This window comes from Geotrypetes seraphini, chromosome 5, assembly GCF_902459505.1.
Source record: "Geotrypetes seraphini chromosome 5, aGeoSer1.1, whole genome shotgun sequence".
NCBI lineage: Eukaryota > Metazoa > Chordata > Amphibia > Gymnophiona > Dermophiidae > Geotrypetes > Geotrypetes seraphini.
Window position 1 is genome coordinate 11,470,272 of NC_047088.1, and position 23,914 is coordinate 11,494,185.

General features: G+C 44.6%; 1 protein-coding gene across 4 annotated transcripts in view; it reads left to right on the forward strand.

Annotated features, from left to right (window-relative positions):
* Window positions 1–4,243: 4,243 nt before the first annotated feature.
* Window positions 4,244–23,914, forward strand: part of VSIG4 (V-set and immunoglobulin domain containing 4) — a 45,571-nt gene continuing 25,900 nt past the window's right edge. For 3 of the 4 annotated variants that reach the window (XM_033947033.1, XM_033947034.1, XM_033947035.1), the window contains exons 1-3: window positions 4,244–4,552; window positions 16,629–16,973; window positions 18,169–18,234. In XM_033947033.1, the coding sequence (XP_033802924.1) occupies window positions 4,498–4,552; window positions 16,629–16,973; window positions 18,169–18,234 (466 nt within the window). In that variant the 5' untranslated portion in view covers window positions 4,244–4,497. The remainder of the gene's footprint in view (window positions 4,553–16,628; window positions 16,974–18,168; window positions 18,235–23,914) is intronic. The other variant, XM_033947036.1, reaches the window with a different exon arrangement.

A 23,914-nucleotide genomic window follows, 5' to 3' on the forward strand; every position in this document is an offset into this window, starting at 1 on the left:
ATGAAACTGCTGACCTGCTGTTAGTGATCTGTAACTGTCGTTAAAATCATCTGTAGTACCTGAACATTGGAGGGTGGCCAAAATTATGCTGATTTTTAAAAAGGGTTCCAAAGGAGATCCGGGACGTCAGAAGCTTTTTAAAACCTGGACAAAGTGCCGGGTTTTGAAAAGCCATCCAGACCTCCAGACATGTCCAGGGAAATCCGAACGTCTGGCAACCCTATGTGAGACACGCACTCATACAAAATACACATAAACCAGCAGATCCAGGCCTGCCGGAAAATTTTGCTTGGTAGGAAGTGGGTGTTGCCTTCTGTGCATTACATGGAGTGTTCATTTAAATACTAATGAGCTCCTTGTCATGCATTTGCATAGATTTCTCGGTAGCAGCCACGATGAACCCTTTTGAGCATCAGGGCCTCAGCCCTCGACCATACTGGAGTACTGTGTTCAATTCTGGAGACCACACTACCGTAAGGACATGCTGAGGGTCGAGTCGGTTCAGCGAATGGCCACCAGGATGGTCTTGGGGGCTCAAGGATCTCACGTATGAAGAAAGACTAAAAAAAAATTGCGGCTGTACTCACTTGAGGAACAAAGAGAGAGGGGAGACATGATTGAAACGTTTAAGTACATCACGGGTCGCGTCGAGTCGGAAGATGGTAGGTATCTTCTGTCTCATGGGACCCTCGACCACCAGAGGGCATCCACTGAAAATCAGGGGAGGGAAGTTTCATAGCGACTCCAGAAAGTACTTCTTCACCGAAAGAGTGGTGGATCAGTGGAACAGACTCCCACTGCAGGTGATTGAGGCCAGCAACGTGACGGATTTTAAGAGAAAATGGGATGCTCTCGTGGGATCTTTGAGAGGGGCAGATACTTGGCAGGGGCAGACTCGATGGGCTATGGCCCTTTTCTGCCACCATTTTCTATGTTTCTATGTTTCTATACTTTGTACCTCAGTACCATAAAACCTGGGTTACTGATATAGGAAGCCGTCTTGCAGCAGACAGTGAAGAAGTCTGACTAGCTGATAGCAAACATGAAAGTTCCCCAATGAAAGCACATTTACTGGCATGCAAACAAGGAAGAATTGTTGGACGCGACTTAATTGCAACCTATCAGAAGCTATTACTTACTGAACATAGAAGTAGGATTAGGGGATTTTGCTGTAGTAAAGATGAGTTATATGAATTCATATCTGATGCGATAACAGTTTTCTTTGGGTTTACTTCCACAGAAATTGTCTGCAGCTGAAACCTGGCACTGAATGATTCAAAGGCCTCATAAAAGGGACATTTTTTTGCTAACATCTGTGGTCTCCTCGTACTCAGGGAGACCTGCCAAATGAATCTGATGCAAACAACATAGAAAATAGGGGTGCCGCAGGGCAGGAGTGATGTCCACCCCCCCCCACCCCATTATAATGCACGTAGTGCACCCCATTATAATGTGAAAAGGTCACGGGGACACAGATTGTGTAGCTTGGCCAAGAACCTTCCATCATTTCTCTAACTACTCTGGAAACATAGAGACATAATGGTAGATAAAGGCCAAATGGCCCATCCAGTCTGCCCACCCTTTGAGCGTTGCTACCAAAATGACGAATAGTCATCTTATCATTTCACCTTCTCACTGTTCTAATTAACTTCTGCTCATGTCACCGAGCTGGGCACTTGGAAACCACCAAATCTCCCTCTCCTCGCAGACACTCAGCAAACTTTTGACTCGCAAACTGAGCACTGCCCCGATAAACGAGCACTTACAGTCCAGGAAGCGCCGCTTTGGGGGATTCCTCTTCCGTCTTCCGGCCAGCCTTCCACGTCGGGTTGGAGGACCTCTATCTGGGCCTGCGCGGCTGGGCGTCAATCATCGGCGTTGTGCATGCCATACGCGGCGTGTGGGTGTGGCAGCACTTGGCTGCATGGGCTCGGGTGGGGGCTCTCCAGCATGCAAGGGGCATCCGACGTGGAGGGCTAGCCGGCGGATGGAGGAGGCATCCCTCTGAAGCGGCACTGCGGGTTCTCTGGCGGTTGGCACATTAAAGGCATCCCCCCCCGAAGTGGCACTGTGGGGTTGTTCTTCATGACGGACGGAGGAGGCGGACAAGAAGGAGGACGGAGGAGACGGCGCTGAAGCACTCGGCCCCGACAGGTACATACCCCGGGTTCTGGAACCAATCGTTGCTGTTGCCACTATTGTCTATGGGGAACTTTGCTTTGATAAATGAGCATTTTGGATTACGAGCATGCTCCTGGAACGGATTATGCTCGCAATCCAAGGTACCACTGTACTTGACATTGCGTGTACAACAAATTTTTAATAAACATGAAACTTGTTTGGGTTTCTTCTTCTTTTCCTGTGGAAATTTGGGTCTTCTCTTCTTGGTGTGATTTTGAAGCCAAAACCAGAAACTCAAAGTCAGAAAATAATTTAAATAATAAAAGACCAGAGTATCGCAAACTGTGTGATTTCAGGTGTGCCACAACACACTGGCGAGAAGGAGAGTCGTCCACACCGGTTGACTGCCTACAGGACGTGCCTCTCGTGGCGAGAGGCACATCCTGTAGGAAGTCAGCCGGCGCAACTGATTCTCCTCCTGGCCAGCATCTCTCTTCCTCTTCCCGCACCTCCCGGATCCCTCCATCAAAGTGGGTTGCGGCCAAATGGGCCTCTGCGCATGCGCGGACATCGACACGATGATGTCACTCATGCACGATGATGTCACTCATCCATGATGTCACTCATGCACAATGATGCCACGCATCGCGTCTACGTCCGCGCACTTCCAGGTGCCTTCCGGCCGGGGCACTGGATTTCCGGCCGGAAAGTTTGCGAGACACTGCTCTACACACATGGTCCACAGCTAATGAAAAAAATGAAGCTAAAACCCCTCTGACACCATATCTCCACAGAGAAGCTAATTCGTAATGAGTTTATCATCCCAAATTTATAGACTTAAAATTCCTGCTAAACTTTTGTACCAAAAGTATTTATTTGGAGCATTCGATTTATTTACCAGATATATAAAGTTTCAAGTTTATTACAATTTTGATTAATTGCTTATCATGGCTTCTAGGTGTAGTACATTCTGACGAAGACAAGGGCGGATATACTGAATACGTTGATTAAGGTGTTGAACTACAATGATTTTAGAAAAGATAGCATAAATTGAAGTTCATCATGGTCAGAGTGGACCTCTAACTGCAAAGAAAGCTCCCCTGCCCCCACCTAGTTCCTAGTCAGGGCAGAAATGAAGCCTCAGTCACAGCGGCTATGTTGAGAGCAGAGCCACGGGCAGGAGTAACTGGGGATTGCTCCTATTCCCCCAGTACACCCCTAGACCGCAAGGAATTGTGAGAGAGGCGCAGGGGTCCTATTGGGGTGGGGGAGGCACTCAGGGGGAGGGTCTAGGAGGAGGGACAACATATGCTCTTGGGGGAGGGAGCATGAAATGTTGCTACTCTTTGGGATTCTAGAATCTTGCTATTCTTTGAGATTCTGAATGGAATGTTGCTACTCTTTGGGGTTCCGGAATCTTTTGTTGCTCTTTGGGATTCCAGAATCTTGCTATTCTTTGAGATTCTGAATGGAATGTTGCTACTCTTTGGGGTTCCGGAATCCTTTGTTGCTCTTTGGGATTCCAGAATTTTGCTATTCTTTGAGATTCTGAATGGAATGTTGCTATTCTTTGGGGTTATAGAATCTTTTGTTGCTCTTTGGGGTTCCGGAATCTTTTGTTACTCTTTGGGATTCCAGAATCTTGTTATTCTTTGAGATTCTGAATGGAATGTTGCTATTCTTTGGGGTTATAGAATCTTTTGTTGCTCTTTGGGGTTCCGGAATCTTTTGTTACTCTTTGGGATTCCAGAATCTTGTTATTCTTTGAGATTCTGAATGGAATGTTGCTACTCCTTGAGTTTTGGCCAGGTACTAGGGACCTGGATTGGCCACCGTGAGAACGGGCTACTGGGCTTGATGGACCATTGGTCTGACCCAGTAAGGCTGTTCTTATGTTCTTATGAAGGAGGGGACAAAGGGGACACAACACAGATTTTCAGCTTCTACAGAAAACATTGTCATTTTTGGAAGCCGAAAACCATGTCTGCTAACGGTTTGGCCGAAACTGAAACCATGGAGCAAAAGAATTGGGGGCTGGTTTTGGATTGCCAGCTGCTCCCTGGCACATACGGGCTTTTTACAGTTGGGCAGTGACTGTGCCCTGGATGACTTCTGTTTTTCAACACGGTGTCTATTGTTGATGAAAGAATGGATTATTAATCTTGTGCCCCTCCCCTCTGGGAACTCCAGTGGTCCCTGTCCCTGAGTGTCCACTCCCAATGCAAACACAGGAGAGGCAGCAACAAGCTGGGTCTTCCGATTTGATGAAATAAGGAAGGAAAGAGCCTCATTCATCAGCAGGACCTCATTTCACAAGATCTATGGGAAGAGGAAAGAAAAGAGTCTCATTGTGCCTCAGCTCTCTTTTCCCCGACCATGGAGGCGTTTTTCTGGCTGATTCTGCTCACCGGGGGCTTAGCCTGCAGCTGTGGTGAGTACCCTCTGGACCAGATCATGTCTTCCTGCCCCCCAGGTGCAGTGAACTTTCTAGTAAGAGACATCCTGATTCTCCAGGATCTCTCCCTGACCTCCTTGGAGGTGCTTTTCACTATTTATACCTGTTGATCTGTAGGAAACAAACTTTACAAGGGGGCTTTTTTTTTTTAAACCTCCTGGAAATGTATCTATGTATTTCCAGCATCACAGGGAGTACTTTACAAACCTAGACGGTGGCATTTTCTAAGGCAGATATAAAGCAAATGAAGGGGTGATTAAATTACCTTTATGGTGTTTAGAGAGAGAGAAAGAAAGGTAAGGTCCCCTGCCCCCCTAATTTGCTGCTTCATCAGCTGTTTCACGGTCTCGAGTTTTCTGAAATCTGGGATTGGCATCTGCAGATGGTAAAATAACCCATTTGAAGTCCCACATAACACTGACTTTTTGGAATTCAGGCGGGACGAATTGGCACCTGCGCATTCCCCAACATCCTTCTAGGTATTTCTGTTCAACAGGACTTTTGTAAAAATACTCCTGTCAAGGACATCCTAGCTCCCACTTAGGTGCCCTATTGGAAAATCCGGTTTTGAGTGTCTGATCAAAAGGCACCACTTTTCTTTCCTCCATCCTGCATTCCAGGCATGTCCAGGGGGAGGGGGAGGGGGAGGTCAATCAGCTCCTATGTGTGTGGGATGGAAATCACTGGCACCAGTCCCTTCAACTAATTGCCAAGTTTCCAGTTTTAATAAAATTTGATGGCTCGCTTATTTATAATTCAAAGCATGAACAAATCTAAAAACATGTAGGACATTTCTCAGTGCGGGGAGATGACATTATTAACATAAGTCGGACAATGAAACAAAACAGATCCAACAGGAAAATGGGACAGGAACTATAATATTTGATAGTAAAGGAGAGAAATAGGGGTAAAACGATAGGGAGAGGAAAGACCACATATAGGTCTATAAGGATTAAGATAGTAATAAAATAAAAAAATAAAAAATATATATATATACTGTATATATATATATTTTTTTTTATATCTATCTATCTATCTATCTATATATATATACAGTAAAACCTTGATTTGCGAGCATAATGCGTTCCAGAAGCATGCTTGTAATCCAAAGCACTCATATATCAAAGCAAATTTCCCCATAGGAAATACTAGAAACTCAAGACGATTCGTTCCACAACCCAAAAACTTTAATAAAAAATACTATATGTACTTGAATTGCAAGCCCTCGCTCATTTAGAACAGTCACTACACTCCTGCATCGTCAGAGAGAGAGAACCGTTGCTCAGTTGTGATGATGTGACACGTGTATGCTGCATGTACTTGTATTGCAAGACCTCGCTCGTTTAGAGCAGTCACGATACTCCCACAGCGTCAGAGAGAGAAGATCCATCGGCTCAGTTGTGATGTGTGTATACTGTATGTGCTTGTATTGCAAGACATTGCTTGTATATCAAGTTAAAATTTAATCAAATGTTTTGCTTGTCTTGCAAACCAAGGTTTTACTGTATATACATATATTAACAATTAAAAGCATTTTTAAAAAGGAAGCATTTCAATTTACTTTTTGAATTTGTATAATAATAATCTAATATAATAAAATGGTAAGCCGCGCATGCGCACTCCCACTGCGTGCATCCGTTTTCCGTGAGATGTAGGGCATCTCAGGTAGGAGTGCGCATGTGCGCGAATCTCTCTGGCTGGTCGTCGGGGTCTTCTTCCTCTCCCCGGCACACCCGAACCCCCGAGGCAGACAGCTTTGCTTGGGGGAGGGGAGACAGAAGGGGGCCACGGAGAGACAGTCAGGGAGGAACTGGAGGGGGAGAGGGAAAGGAGGCTGCTTTGGGGGGAGGGGTGCGTTGGGAGGCAGACAGCTTTGCTTGGGGGAGGGGAGACAGAAGGGGGCCACGGAGAGACAGTCAGGGAGGAACTGGAGGGGGAGAGGGAAAGGAGGCTGCTTTGGGGGGAGGGGTGTGTTGGGAGGCAGACAGCTTTGCTTGGGGGAGGGGAGACAGAAGGGGGCCACGGAGAGACAGTCAGGGAGGAACTGGAGGGGGAGAGGGAAAGGGGGCTGCTTTCTAGTACCCGTTAATGTAACGGGCTTTAACACTAGTAATAATAATAATAGAATAATTTATTTTCTTGTATAGGCCCAACCAGTAGTTCTGGGCGGTTCACAACAGAAAAATACTGAGACATTTCAGCACATGATATAGTTTCATAGAACACACTATCTATGTACGGTCTAAATGATATAATAAAAGTAATACAGTTGTTAAAAACATTCTTCCCTTATATTTATGGGAAGGGAATTCCACAGTTGAGGAGCAACGACAGAGAAAATGTATTGCCTACGAGTATTAATGGATTTCAAAGAAGGGATTACCAGCTAAATTGCAGAATATAGGTATCAAACAGTTAAAAATAATGTATTTGACAGATATATGTGGGTGACCTCTCTCAATTTTTCCTAATACTCTAACGTTTACTGTCTCTGTCCTATATATGACAAGATGGTTTCGGGGGGGCTGACGTGGAACTCCAGTAGTTGGCGTTGGGCAATCGTCTACAGCCTATGTCCCCCGAAATGTCAAAGAAGGATCATTTAATCATGAATTAATAGTGTGTGTGACTGTCGGGCACATTGGATGGACCATTCGGGTCTTTATCTGCCGTCATTTACTATGCTACTCTGTAAAAATTCAACACAACAGAGGTGACAATTCAGAAGCGGTGAAAGAGTGAAAAAGATTAATCAGAAACAATCAGTTTAATTGAATGGAGATTAATTGCCACGCCAAGGATCATAATGGTATCATCCATATAAGGAATTGTGGCATCGATCCAAAACCTTCATATACTAAAAATGACTTGCTTTGTCAATTTAATAAATGATCACTTGCCACAATTCCTTATACATGGATGATACCATTATGATCCATGGAGTGGCAATTCTGAGATTCTTTCCTTCATTTAATTAATCAATTAATCTCCATTCGACAATTCAGAAGCCACATCTTCCACCCGCCAAGTCCCTTATGCAGCGTCACATTATATTAATTTCAATTCGTTCTTCGGCGGAATTTTTAACTTGAAATCAGCTCTTCATAACAGGAGGGCATTTTTAGCTGCAAGGATTGCACATGAATAGAGAGGTCCTCAAAATGCAGAGATTTCAAGGGGGGAGGGGAGTTGGTCTGAGTAGTGTAACTGTGAATAAAGATATGGGTGTATATTCTACCACAATAACCAGCAGTTAAGAAACTCACTAGCCATCTTAGTAGTCTGAATTGGCTTCTAGGATTGTTGTGGGAAGGCTGCCGTTGGGATTGTCATAGTCCTTGAGTTTATCATGTTCTTGGGCTTATGGGAGGTGTTGGCAGCATAACAGTTAATTGCTACAACTTAAGCTCTGGAACATAAGGTGTTTGTTTCAATGTTAGACTCTAAGAATGTTTCTCGTTCTTAAACTTACTACTACTCTGAATTATTTCTATAGTACTACCAAATGCATGCAGCACTGTACAGAGTCGCAAAGAAGACAGTCCCTGCTCCAAAGAGCTTACAATCTAAACAGACAAACAGGATGTCATAAATACAGTTAAGGGGAATGGTTAATCAGCTGGCTGGGTTGGAGGGCAGAGGGGAGTACAGGACAATCAAGCCATTGTGACATCACTGATGAGGTTGGCTCTTATTGGTGGAATGAGGCATTATGACATCACAAGCTCAGCTCTGCTTCCCAAAGACTGAAACTCTTCACACTACTACTATGAATTATTTCTAAAGCGCTACCAGACATACACAGCACTGTACAGAGTCACAAAGGAGACAGTCCCTGCTCCAAAGAGCTTACAATCTAAACAGAGAAGACGGACAAACAAGATGTCATGGGGAACGGTTAATCAGCTGGCTGGGTTGGAGGGCAGAGGGGAGTCCAGGACAATCAAGCCATTGTGCCATCACTGATGAGGTTGGCTCTTATTGGTGGAATGAGGCATTATGACATCACAAGCTCAGCACTGCTTCCCAAAGACTGAATCTCTTTACACTACTATTACTATTATGAATTATTTCTATAGTGCTACCAGAAGCACGCAGCGCTGAACAGTGTCACAAAGAAGACAATCCCTGCCCCAAAGAGCTTACAATCTAAACAGATGACCCAGACCAACAGGATGTCATGGATACAGTTAAGAGGAAAGGTTAATCAGCTGGCTGTCCTGGGGGACCCCCAACCAGTTAGGTTTTCAAGATATCCCTAATGAATATGCATGAAGCACATTTGCATGCCTGTCATGTCTATTATATGCAAATGTGCTTCATGCATATTCATTAGGGATATCTTGAAAAACTGACCAGCTGGGGGTCCCCCAGGACAGGTTCAAGAACCCCTGGTCTAGGTCATTATCAAGTTTGACAGACAGGACTTTCAGGTTAAGGAAGTGCGTTGGCTGGTTCTCTCTCACTCTTTTTGTTTCAAGGTGCTGCAGTCTCTCATTCATTGCTGAAGCTAGATTAACAGGTATTTAATTGCCAGAGGAGAGCTGCATTAAAGGAAATAAAGCAGGATTTGGAAATCTTTACAAGAGAAGGAGGGGGAACATGGCAGCCAGCTCTGGGGGTGCTTGAGGACCCCCAATATTGAGCAAACTGTTCAATTTAATCCAGGGAAAGCTCATTGCCTTTGCTTAGCCCCCCCAATAGCTTTGAAAAAGTTACCTCCTATGAATGGTGGTGGGGGGATGGGGGAGGGGCAGAAGGTAGGAGTTTTCAACAAGTTCATTAGTATAAATGAACGTAAGATCCCAGCCCTCTGCTACGCCTTCCTTCTCAAAATATTGTACAAATCAACTTGTGACCAGGCCAAGCGATTATACCCATCACATATCCACCCCCAGGCACCTTTGTTCTCTGTTAAAACATAACACAAACATATAGGGTTGCATACGTTCCCTTAAAATCCCAACCAGGTCTTCCCAGCTCCTCCTGGCCCACCCAGGGTCCTCCCTGGACTGTCTCCAGGTCTTCTCCCAAGTCCTTTCTGACCCTCCATTGGCCCTCCAGGTCTTCGGCAGCTTGCAGTGAAATTTACCAGTCCCTCCGCCGGTTGCCACCATCCCAGCCATCCGTCCGCCAAACGCTCTTTAGAACTCTGTCCAATACTCCCAGGGTCTACCAGGCTGCCTACTAGGGAGCCACTGACTGCTATTGGTGCCATTACTGGTTTCTCTGCTGGTCTCCACCATCTCAGCTAGTCCCTCTACCGGTCAGCTGTCAGTCCTTGCCCCTCAGCCTTGGACTCTTCCAGCTTCTCCGTAGCTCAGTTGTCTTATCCTACATGCATGCACTGAGGACTCTCCCAGCCCCTCAGTCATCTTATCGCAGACACACATACAGAGGACTCTCCTTGTGGGGTCACTGCTGGTCCCTATGCTCCCCGGCCTCTTGGGTCCCAACCACCTGGATTCTTCTTCACCAGTCTCACTGGTGGTCGTCAAGCCTGAGTCACTTCCCTGACTCCAGGTTCTACCGAGCCTTCCGACTATTCTTAGCTCTTCTCTGCCAGTGTATAGGTCCCCAAGGACCCTCCCACCACCAGGCTTCTAGCTCTCTGCTGTACCAGTTACCCTTGTCAGGAATGGTCAGCCTAGTCTTAAGGGCTTACCGGGAGTTAGGCCAGAGGCCAGCATTCGTCCTTCTGAGGGTCGCCCAGCTCCTAAAGGAGTGGACAGCTCCCAGCAGCACTTGATCCCTTATGCAAATTAGCTAGGTTCTCTCACTGCTCCATTGCACAGGCTCCCCTGGTGGAATGCCACTGTCATTCCACCAGGGGAATTTCACCCTGTCATATACCTGCTGCTCCTTTCATGTGCAAATCCTGTTTTTATCCCTTTAATGACCCAGCCTCCTTCCTCCCCTCCCCGATATTAAAAAAAAAAGATGTGATGCTTTAGTGGCCTCCCTCCCACATAAATTCCTTGGTAGTCTTCTCCGTCTGTCCCCCCAAGAGACCCCCCAAATCATGAGGGCCCCCAAGGAGAGGTCCCAAATCCCATACTTTGAACGAGGCAGGAGAGATGCCTTTGTTGAAATCATCTTATTAATGACAATGCCCTGCCCTGGGTGATGCACCTTGGAATGAACTGAATGGGGCCTGTCTACCATTTAAGACAGGGGTGTCAAAGTCCCTCCTCAAGGGCTGTAATCCAGTCGGGTTTTCAGGATTTCCCCAATGAATATGCATGAGATCTATTTGCATTCATTCTATGCCAATAGATCTCATGCATATTCATTGGGGAAATCCTGAAAACCCGACTGGATTACAGCCCTCAGGGAGGGACTTTGACATCCCTTTTTTAAGGGAAGGTGTGATCCAGACCAGGTCTTTGATGAACAGTATGGACCAGGGGTAGGGAACTCTGGTCCTCGAGAGCCATATTCCAGTCGGATTTTCAGCATTTCCCCAATGAATATGCATCGAAAGCAGTGCATGCAACTAGATCTCATGCATATTCGTTGGGGAAATCCAGAAAACCTGACTGGAATACGGCTCTCGAGGACTGGAGTTCCCTACCCCTGGAATGGACAAAAACTGCAGGGATAAGCATTTGTTCATATGCATTCGATGCAAAATTTATTGAGTGCTAAATCTATGAATTCACACAATAAAATTTCAGATGTACATTGAAACGCTTTTATTAAAATGAATGTGTAAAACAAACTGGGACAGTGTTAGAAAATCATGAAAAAATCCTCCCAAACACCCAAAAGCAAAGCACGTAGTTTTTTCCCATGCACCTAAAACAGGGGTAGGGAACTCTGGTCCTCGAAAACCGTATTCCAGTCGGGTTTTCAGGATTTCCCTAATGAATATGCAAATAGATCTCATACATATTCATTGGGGAAATCCTGAAAACCCGACTGGAATACGGCTCTCGAGGACCGGAGTTCCCTACCCCTGACCTAAAAGATAGGGGCTTTACTGGGTGCTTAAAAGCAGAATAAACAGGTTTTTTATTCACTGACAAAAATGAAAAGAAAAAAAAAAATATTCGGATCAGTTTGTAACTTCTCCTTTTCTCTCCGCATATCTGGGAACTCTTTCTTCTAATCTCCAGTCCAGCATTCCGCTATTATTCATAGTTACAGTAAGATGCTCTCTCCCTTTTGACCTGCAGGACATCTTAAAACATCTTCATACTCCAACTCTATCACAGGATTCTGTGAACCCAAAGGGAAACCCTGAATACGAACATTTCCACTTCTCCTTGCTTCTTTCTCAGGATCCTTGGACCTGACGGTGCAGTTGGAATCAGAAAATAATATTAAATATTGAACTAAGGCCAGCACTGGGCAGATTTGCACGGTATTTATATGGCCGTTTGGGGGGAAGAATGGGCTGGAGAGGGCTTCAATGGCTGGGAGGGTGTAGATGGGCTGGAGTAGATTTTGACAGAGATTTTGGCAGTTGGAACCCAAGCACAGTACCGGGTAGAGCTTTGGATTCTTGCCCAGAAATAGCTAAGAAGAAAAAATTAAAAAAATTTAAATTGAATCAGGTTGGGCAGACTGGATGGACCATTCGGGTCTTTATCTGCCGTCATAGAAACATAGAGTATGATGGAAAAAAGGGCCGTCGGCCCAACAAGTCTGCCCACTCGAAGAACCCTCCCTCAATAAGAACCTTCCCTCTAAGAATTTTCCGGAGCGAACCCACTCCAAGAACCCTTCCTCAACAAGAACCCTCTTTTTAAGCATTTCCCCGGAGCGAACCTACATTTTATCCCATCGTCCCTTGAAGTTGAGTGCGTTTATCCCATCGATCAACCACTCTTTCGGTGAAGAAGTATTTCCTGATGTCACCATGAAATCTCCCACCCTTGAGTTTGAGCAGATGCCCTCTGGGCCCCGTAAGGAAGAAGATATCTTTCTCCACCTCAATATGGCCTGTAAGATATTTGAATGTCTCTATCATGTCACCCCTTTCTCTGCGTTCTTCAAGAGAATATAACTGCAGCTTACTTAGACGTTCTTCATATGGGAGATCCTTAAGTCCTGAGACCATCTTAGTGGCTATACGCTGAACCGATTCATCTACTATGTTACTATGTTATGTTACCCTATAGAGCCTCTCCCAGTTTATTTGGCTCTGCTGGATAATATCTGCCACTAGAGGATCCTAGCTGAGTGGTCCAGTCAGTCTGACCCTTCAGTGCTAAACAGGGCAGGATTAATTCGTTGAGAGCCCCTAGGCACACAAGTACACTGTGTACGAGTGTAATAAGCGTGCAAGGTCACCCTATAATACATTTCTCGCAACCAAGCACATGGGGTCACCCCAGGCATTGCCCTCAAGGTACAGGCTACATCCCAATGTCCCAAATTAATCTGCAATTCCCCCTCCCATTTACCCTGGATGATCTGGTAGTCCATGGCTGGTTGTAACTCTTGCAAACTAGCATAAATGCTAGACACCGAGAGTGAGCGGACTGCTGGGCATGATGGACCTCTGGTCTGACCCAGCAGAGGCACTGCTTATGTTCTTATGAAAGGAAGTCACCGTGAAATTCTGCCCAAACAATTAAGGATATAAGCTAAGAAGTCGAAAAGAAAGGGTGATCCATAGCACGAGCAAAGTAAGGAAAAAGGTCAAGAGCGGAAAGCCAAAGAAAAATAGTAGGACTTCAATTGTGCCTTAACCCTTTCAGGACCAAGGGACATATTTGTCCCATAACTTTAAAATCCTATAAATTTTGATTGGGATAGTCTACAGTTCTAAATTTGATATGTACGGATTCCATATGATACTGCCTTTATGTAAACAAACTGGTTCCGACATTCATTCATTAGCGTCGTTGCCAGATTGACGAGAAGATTCACTTGCCACACTGTCCATAAGCCAGAAGTGTGATTTTTTTTAAAAAAAAATAATGATATTTCACAAAAAAAATCAATTTTTTGGCATCTGCAAGCCCTTTTTACCATAAAAATGTCGTCAAAACCACAAAAATTGGCCTACGATCCTTATGGTCCTGAAAGGGTTAAAAGTCAGGATGGGTTACAGGGGAACATACATAGTTTCAATAAACAAAGTGTGAGGTTGGGAGGCTTTCTACAGCGCATAGGGGCATACATAGTTTCAACCTGGAAGTGACTTCAGAGGGAGAACCGAGGCCGTTGAGAGCAGTAGGTTGGAGATGCTGCTTGTGCTGGTAAAGATTTAGAGGTACTGGGAGCCAAACGGAAGAGAGGTGCTGGTGTCTCCACCAAGACAGTGCCCGGGGCAGTCTCCCCTTACTATGCCTCTGGTTGAGAGGCTGTTCTAGGAGGGGATGGGGGAGGGGGGATTCTTGAAGTCGACTGGAGAGAAGGGGACTGGGAAGAGGGAGTTCCGAGGAGAGCTGGAGTTCCTAAAGCTTGGTCAAAGTTATGCGGGTCCCAGTCGATAGTCAATGCTGGGACACACATAACTAAACTGGTCTATTTAGGACAGCTTTGGAGCTGTCCTAACTTGGCTAGGCTAGCTATGTGGGTCCTGGCACTGAATATTGCCAGCACCAACAGAACCGCCAGCTCCTCCCCAATAGCACCCCGTGTAGTACTCCTCACCTCCTCATTTTATTTGTGGCTGGTTAGAGCCAATATTCACTGGCACTGCCCAGTTAAATGCAGCTGAATATCAACAGTAGGGTGGCCAGGAGCAATTTAAGCAGGCTGGAGTCTCTTCTGCCCATTGAATATCAGGTGGACAATATTTTTGTCGTCCCAAATGTGAAACTGGCAACTGACACAGAGCAGAATTTGTCCCTGTTTCTGCGGAAAACCGTCCCGTGTCATTCTATAGTGTCTATCTCAACCTCAGTCCTTCTACACCAGCATTCTTCAGTGCAAGGCTTGAGGGTCAGTGGTTGGGCCCATTCAGACTCTGATTCTTTTGTGGGCCAAGTATAGGATAATGAAGCCATTGTGACATCACTGATGAGGTTGGCTCTTAGGCATTGGTGGAATGAGGCATTATGACACCACAATCTCAGTTCTGGATACCAGAGACTGTCATTCTTTAGTGTCTATCTCTACCTCAGTCCTTCTACACCAGCGTTCTTCAATACAAGGCTTGAGGGTCAGTGACTGGGCCCATTCATACTCTGATTCTTCCCTTTCTCCTTAAAGAATGACACAGGGATGGTTTCCCATGGTTAACCGCAGGGGTGGGAACAAATTCTGTCCCCGTGTCATTCTCTAGAAGTACCTGGCAGAAACCCAGAGTAGCAACATTCCAGAGCTGAGACTGTGATGTCATAAGGCCTCATTCAACCAGTGCCTAAGAGCCAACCTCATCAGTGATGTCATAATGGCTGGATTGTCCTATACTTGGCTCACTGTTACTGCATTATGATTTCTAGAGTGGTGCAGTGGTTAGGGTACAGCTTCAGCACCCTGAGGTTGTAAGTTCAAACCCACAATGCTCTTTGTGACCCTAGGCAAGTCACTTAATCCCCCCTTTGCCTCAGATACATTAGATAGTGAGCCTGCTGGGACAGACAGGGGAAAATGCTTGAGTACCTGAATAAATTCATGTAAACCGTTCTGAACTCCCCTGGCAGAACAGTATAGAAAATTGAACAAATAAATAGTGTGAAAAGTTTCAGCCTCTGATAACCAGAGCTGGTATTGTGACGTCATAATGCCTCATTCCTCCAATAAGAGCCAACCTCCTCAGTGATGTCACAATGGCTCGATTGGCTCACTGTTACTACATTTTGATTTCTAGAGTGGTGCAATGATTAAAGCTAAAGCCCCAGCAGCCTAAGGTTATGGGTTCAAACCCACATTGCTCCTTTTGACCCTGGGCAAGTCACTTAATCCCCCCATTGCCCCAGGTACGTAAGACAGAGCAGACAGAGACAAATGCCTGAGGAGCTGAATAAATTCATGTAAACCATTCTGAGGAGTGAATGAATATATTGGGTGAATCTCTTTATGAACAGGTAGTTAGTAAATCAGAATACATAAATGAATAATATCCGTAGCAGAGCCCGCCAGTGGAATTTGGCCAGGTCAGAGCCTTTGGACCCAGTTAAATCCTTCTAAATATCTATCCCTCTGTTCTTTTTGGTACGCTATTCTGCTTACAGATAAATGAATGGAGGGCTTTGATCCCTGAGAAGGGATCTTTGAACAGTTTCAGCACTTTTATTTATCTCAAAAGCAAATTGCGTTACTTTTACACATAATCACTGGGATTGGCCTGATTGACTAGTCACATGACATTCTACGACACGCCATCTTACCGCTTCTTCCGCCGCATCCATTTCCCACAAAATATGAACGTGCTGAAAGTTTTCGCCGATCCCTCATATAATACTTTCCTACATTTCATCTGCTGGAACACATAAAAACAGGCTCATTGCTTACTTTTATTTCAGAAAGCATGTCTAATAGGTCATAAATGTATTTTGCAATATTGGTTACAGCAAGAACCTCCTAGTTTTTGGCATCGGAGGAACCATGGTTTACTTTTATTTTTTTACTTTGTTTAATCTATATTTATTAACAGTGGTGGAACACAAACCACCTTGAGTCTGCTCTTGTCTTGTGTAACTCGTTTACTTTTATTCGAGGTTTGGGAGGTTCATAGATTTCCTAGACAAACTCTTCTTTATGCATATTTGGGATTCCTATATTCAAAAACTTTCTTCTAGAGCACAAAGCATGATTCTTAATGAATTACATTGAAGCTTTTGAAACCTTCATTGTATCCCAAGACCTGACAATCTATGTCACCTTCCATCCATGGGGGGGAGGGGGGAGGGGGAAAGGAAAAAGTGTGTGTGTGTGGGGGGGGGGGGTGAAAGGGTGGGATAAGGTAGGGCATATAAAAATTTTTCAGGAGGAATGATAGTAATATGTATGGAAATATCAGAATTGTGAAATTACTTGTATTACTTTGTATTTTATTATTATATAATTGCTTGATTTCTTTAATAAATTGTTATAACATAAAAACAGACTCTAGCCTAATCCAAGTTCTGATTTCTACTATTTTGTTCAGCTGAACCCAATTTGCTTATCAGCGAAGAGATTGTCGGTGTATGGAGACAGTCGGTCATCCTTCCATGTTCCTACACGCCCTCCCCTGAATATGTCGAAGAGACAGTAATTTGGTCTTTTGATGGAAGAGCAATCCTACGAGTGGTGGACCATACAGAGCATGTCTTCTTGACTAAGTACAGAAACAGGATCAGCCTTGTGAGAGCCCGTGCCGGTGACGTCTCACTCAGAATTAACAGCCTGCAAATGAATGACAAGGGCCACTACCGCTGTGAAGTGGGATGGAGGTCAGACACCATCGGCAAGATTCAAAACGATGCAACGATGCAACTAAGAATCAGTAGAGGTCAGTACAGCTATTGGTACCGTTTTCTCAATCTGCGTGGCTAAGACAGATCTGTCATATGTGAAAAGGAATCGAAGCAGGCTTGAGAAGAACATTAAGAAGAGTTTAGGCAAAAAGCTTTCATTCTTTAGAGCAGTGTCCCGCAAACTTTTTTGAGCTGCGGCACGCTAAAGATAGTGGCCGCAGCTCAAGGCACCCGGAAGTGCGTGGGCGTCACTGTGATGACATCACATACATGTGTGATGTCATCACGTTGACATCTACACATGTGTGAAGGCTCTTCAGACAGGCCCTGAGACGCCAGGGGGGGGAGGGTGCCAGCAGGGAAGAGGGCCAGAGAAGCGCTAGCCCTGGCTGATTGCCTACAGAACGTGCAGCTCGCCAGTGCCTCCCCTTCTCTCCAGTGTGCTGTGGCACACCTGAAATCTCAGGAGGCACACTAGTGTGTTTGCGATAGACTGGTTTAAAGATTAGACCTTTGTAGGTGCTCATTTCTGCCTGTATGCCCCATGCCACAATTCCTATCCCAGTCCTTGGGGCACCTAGTCCCAGCATGTTATCAGGATATCTCTAAAGAATATGTATGGGATAGATTTGCATGCTTTGCCTCAATTTTATGGAATAGTGCAGACATGGGTGACTCCGGTCCTCGAGGGCCGCAATCCAGTCGGGTTTTCAGGATTTCCCCAATGAATATGCATGAGATCTATGTGCATGCACTGCTTTCAATGCATATTCATTGGGGAAATCCTGAAAACCCCACTGGATTGCGGCCCTCGAGGACCGGAGTTGCCCATCCCTGACATAGACACTCTAATCCAGGGGTCTCAAAGTCCCTCCTTGAGGGCCGCAATCCAGTCGGGTTTTCAGGATTTCCCCAATGAATATGCATGAGATCTATTTGCATGCACTGTTTTCAATGCATATTCACTGGAGAAATCCTGAAAACCCGACTGGATTGCGGCCCTCAAGGAGGGACTTTGACAGCCCTGGTCTATGGCTATTTGGCAGTTGATTCTCATATGGCTGCATTTTATGTTTTGCAGTTTCTAAATTACAATAACATTTATTTGAAATAAGAAAGAAATGCAGGGATGCCTAGTTGACATGTCTATGTCTATATAAAACTCTTAATAAATGAGATGACTGTGAATAATAATGTGAACATTTTGATCTTTGTTAAATGCTATTGCAGTGTCTCCAGTCACCGAAAACCCTAATATCGAGGTGGTCAACACCCAAAGACATCCATCTACAGCAGGTAGGATGGAGTAACTGAAGAGAGAGATGTCCTTAAATCAGAGCGATTATGCTTAAGACACACATGACACTCAGTTACCACAACCGAAAGGGAGAGTCCTAACTTTGAAGCCTGCTTTGGTAGAGGTCAAATATATTGCCCAAGGTCACAGGGACTTAAGGGGATTTTTACTATAGTTTATGCTTTATTAGCATTTGTTATACCACATTAGTGGAGGCTGTCAAAGGGGAAAACACTCTTCAGGGATTCAAGACAAAGTTAGACAAGTTCCTACTGAACAAGGACGTACGCTGGTAGGGCTAATCTCAGTTAGGGCACTGGTCTTTGACCAAAAGGGCCGCCGCGTGAGCGGACTGCTGGGCATGATGGACCACTGGTCTGACCCAGCAGTGACATCTCTTATGTTCTTATGTTTACAGTACAATACAAATAATTTATAAAAAGAACTCCATTAGAGATAGGAAAAACACTAGATAGAATACATATCTAATATAATAAAGCCCTAAGCGCGCATGCGCACTCCCACCTGCGTGCTCCCGTTTTCCGTGCGCTGTAGGGACCTGCAGGTAGGAGTGTGCATGCGCGTGGTGGTGCAGAGCCTGTCGGCTGCGGCAGCTCTTGCCGTCTGAACGATAAAGCCAAGAAGCACGGAGCTGGAAGGGAGAGGAGCTGCTCTCCTCTCCTCCCCCAATGGACTTAAAAACTCCCAGAGCTCGCTTCAGGTCCAGCAAGGGCTGCGGGTCCTGAAACCTTCCGAATCAAGCAGCATCAGCAGCACTCTACACACGCTGCTTTGGGGCCTTCTACTGCCCTGATTTGCTGGGCAGTAGAAGGCCCCAAAGTAGCGTGTGTAGAGTGCTGCAGACGCTGCTGGAATCGGAAGGTTTGTCGGGACCGTGGGAAGGGAAGGGGGAGGGCAGTAAGGGACTAAGGGAGCCGGCCAGACCGCGGGAAGGGAAAGAGGGGGTAGGGGAAACGCTGCTGCTGCACAGGGAAGTGGTGTGGAGGGAGGGAAATGGAGGGGGAGGGGATGCTGCTGTGGCTGCTGCACAGGGAAGTGGTGGGAGAGAAATGGTGCTGCATAGGAGGCAGGGAGAGAGACAGATAGATAGAACGAAAAGAAGAAAGACACAGGGGCAGGGAGAAACACAGAAAGACAGACAGACAAAGGGGGCCAGGGAGAGAGACAGACAGCTGGAGGGAGAGAGAGACAGAAATAAAGACACACAGACATATATTCTAGCACCCGTTAATGTAACGGGCTAAAATACTAGTATAATCATATGTGTATAACAAGAGAGAGAACGAGAAAAAAAAAAAAGGGCGCTGAACTGAATTCCTTCAATAAATATGAGGGATTTCTGATGAAGATCTGTCCTTCCCAATGATTCCTCAAAATAGAAGATCTTAAGTCTAATCACGAATGACTGTCTAGTTTCTTCTAATCTAATGTCCGGAGGTAGATGATTCCATAATAGTGTGCAATATATCGAATTCAGTCCTGGGTGTTTAATTTTAAGTGACCTTCTTAGACTTACCCCCATACCTTTTGTTGTTTAACGACCTACATGCATGAAAATTATGTGCTGGATTTCCAGTGCCAGGCAGTTAGCGTGTTAATTTAAATTTCAGCTGAGGTCAGCTCTGCTGTACGCATGGTCAGTGGCACCGAACAAATGAATTTCCTGCTGACCAATGCTACTGCTGTCGATTTAGTTTAGACCCACACAGAAGCCTACACTTGATGTATAAACTATCTGCCTAGTGGATGAATCTTGCCGCTCTTGCTGCACCAAAACTCTCCTTCTCCACTACACAGCTAGGAGTAGAGTGACAACACCAATTTTCAGCCTACGACTATTTATATAGGGGCTAAAATCCAAATCTATGGCAAGTGGAGATATAGAAATATAGAAGATGATGGCAGATAAGGGCCATGGCCCATCAGGTCTGTCTACTCTACTGTCCCACCCCCAAGTCTACTATCCTAGGGATCCCACTCCTGGTGACAGGTTCCCTTGGCTTAACTCTCTAAGGGATCCCACTGGGCATCCCATTTGCTCTTAAATTCTTGCACGCTGTTTGACTCGATCACCTGCACCGGGAGCTCCATCTCTTGAACATATAACTCTTCTTGAATATTGATTCATATGTATTAATACACCATCAATTTGCAAAAAGGTTTGTGTTCAGCACTGCCACTGAAAGTAGAAGTCCTTTTGCATATTGGACCATGCGTATTTTTGTTGGAACCTAATGTGTTTGTTAAAGAAGAGATGGAAAGATTTGGTTGCCCTTGTATGTGCAAGAACTCCATCGACTTGATATGGAGAAAAGATGGTTATTTGGTCTTTTGCTGGAAAAGTGATTCTACGACTGAAAGACTCCGTGAAGCACGTCTACTTGAGTAGAAGGCTCAGTCTCTCCAGGAGCCACCAAGGTGACATCCCACTCAGAATCGACACTCTGAAAATGGATGACAAGGGCCAGTACAGTTATGAGGTCTCGAGGAGTTCAAAGAGCACCAATGCCCTGATTCATAAAAGTGCAACCTCTGAACTAAAAGTCATTAGAGGTCAACACAACCATCACTGTTTCTTCCTCTTTCAAAATGAATCTGTATGGACAAGAATCCAAGCACTAAGTCACATCCCAGTGTAGAAGAGAAAGAAGGGTGTAGACTGGGTTGAGGAGAAGATTAAAAAGAGTTCAAATCCATGATAATGTCTGTCTTTATGCCCCATGCTGTAGCTCAAGACAGTGGGGACTTGCATTCGTTTGAAATGGCAATAGGAACGTCAACAACATATCCTATACGGTGGGCAAATGTACACAAAATGTTGTACTTCTTCATGTTTTTATAACAATGGCCAATATATAACAATTATACCAACCCTCTCAAATCAACTGGATATATTCGACAAACTGGGTTGGAGTGTCAAAAGTGCATATTTCTTCAATAGGACACCTCAGCCCCACCACTCCACCGCTAAGCCATCTCAAGAAAGCAGGAGATTTATGTGGTGCCTCATCATAGGTCATCCATTTTAAGTGCTGCGTAATATTTATTGTATTTTATAAAAAAAATTTTAATTTAAATAGTTCAATACTTTATAATGAAAAAGTTAAAGAGCTTGTATACTTAGCTTAAACACAGCTGAACCTGGGAGTCTGACCCGACATGTTTCGCACATATAGTGCTGTCTCAAGGGTCTCCCTGTGTAAAAAACAAAAGTATAGGGAAGTTGTAGTGAATCCTTCTATACACACTACCTCCCCCCCAACATACTCGCATCAACTCCCCCCATCTCAACTCCGTCTTACCGAGTTTGCCGTTGTCATCTGACTCACAAGTAAGGTCTCTGTGAAAGATGGCAGCGGCGTCTTTGGCTCACATTTAAATTCAAAATCTTATGATGTCATAACCACTCCCCCCAAAAACCTCGTTGGTCCATTCAACCACCAGTCAAAGTAACCCATTCAACCTCCCCATTCAGTCCCCGAGGTTCCACCGTATCAAGTGAAAAAATCAACCTCTTCTTCATGTGTCATCAATAATATGCAATTATATGAAACGACGCATTTGAAAGATCGTGCGTGATTCCCAAGTGCATATTGTATCTTGACAGAGCCCACAGGCACTGGCCAGCTCCTGGCTGGTTAAATAGTGCTTAGCTGGCCAAATGCCAGCATTCAGCTGTAGTATCTTCGTTGAGTATTCATGGTTAGTACTAAAACATATCATAGATCTGTTCGACACTTAGGGCTCCTTTTACGTAGGTGCGCTAGCGTTTTTAACACACGCACCGGATTAGCGCGCGCTGAAAAACTACCGCCTGATCATGAGGAGGCGGTAGCGGCTAGTGCGCAATTTTAGCATGCGCTATTCCGCGCGTTAAGGCCCTAATGCACCTTCGTAAAAGGAGCCATAAATCTCCTTTACCCTCTCCTCTCTTCTTTTCCTCCCTTCTCCCCTTCCCTCCCTCCTCCACTCCCCCCTCTTTTCTCTCCCCTCCCCTTCCTCTCCCTCCTACCTATCCACCTCCCCTCTCTCCCTCCCCATCCTCTCCCCTCTCTTTAAAGTTGCCTTGAGCCTGTATAGGTATGAGCGACACACAAATAGAAGAGTAGATTAGATTACAACATAGGCTAGAAACCACCAATATCGAGTGCTAACTGGCTAAATTTTGCAACTACTACTATGTAACATTTTTATAATGCTAATATGAGGTCTGACAATTAGGTGCTATATACCTTATTGATGAATATCACTATGGTCACCTTCTCAATACTCCCTTTGGGAAGCTATGCACCAACGCCAGTGCCTAGTTTACCCTTCAAAGCAATTTTGGAACTCTTTTTCTGGAACTCTTGGAACTCTTTTTCTGGCCATCAGAGCTGTTGTCGTATTATTCTTGACATCTCGAATGTCATCAAAATGTCTTCCTTTCAATATTTCCTTTATCTTCGGTTAAAGAAAAAAGTTCAGGTGAGTATTTATTTACTGGCTAAAAACTCCCTCTTTCCATATTCAAATTTTCCCAGATGTCTCTAGAGAGACTCAAAAAAGAAGAAGAGAATTTCTAAACCTGAAACCTGGAGTGACTCAAATAGGGTTTTTTTTTCTTCTTAAGATACCCATGTAAATGTATAGTTAGATATCATTCATTGAAATATGTATTTGTAGATCCATCTCATTTGACAAGATTTATCTCAATGAAACGCCTTGAGAATGAAGTAAAAACAGCGCCTATTGATAATTAGTTCTCTGTTTGATAATTGTTTTAATTTAATTAAGCTACTCTTTAAATCTTGAATCTTATTTAATTTAGAGGACTGGTGTGTGATCAAGGGAAGCTGATTTTTTTCTTTTCCTTTAATAATTTGAGTGAATTACTTTTCAGATTGAAAGTTAATTTAAATTAGAAGTGTCTTGATCGTACTTTTCTGTACAAGATGTTTATGCTTGGAAAAAATTTATAAATCGTATAAATAAAATTTTTTAACAAATAAAATAAAAACTTCCTCACAGACAGTGCCGTGGGACCTGGTGCATTGTCGTGATGCAAGAGCCACGAGGGACTGTTTTTGCACACACCTGTCTCATGCCAAGATTTTCAGTTAAGATTTTCCATACTGTTTCCTAGAGCGGTCAAGCTGGCTGACAAGTACCTGATAGGATCCGTTGTGTTTATTCACACCTTCCAAGAATTCTAACAGATTATAAGCCATTGCTTTCCCAGACTAAATTCATGCTGGCTCTTCTCCCAGTAAGCCAAGTATATCAATGTAATCTGGGATTTTGCTCTATAGTTTTTTTGGAACATCAAAACATAAGAATAACCATACTGGGGCAGACTGATAGTCCATCTAGCCAAGCATCCTGTTTCCAGCAGTGGCCAATCTAAGTCACAAGTACCTGACAGAATCCCAAATAGTAGCCAGATTCCATGCTACGGCCTTCAGGGATAAGTAGTGGCTTTCTCCATTTCTATTTTAATAGAACTAAGAACATAAGAATAGCCTTACTGGGTCAGACCAATGGTCCATCAAGCCCGGTAGCCCATTCTCACGGTGGCCAATCCAGATCCCTCATAGCTGGCTAAAACCCAAAGAGTAGCAACATTCCATTCAAAATTCTAAAGAATAGCAAGATTCTGGAATCCCAAAGAGTAACAAA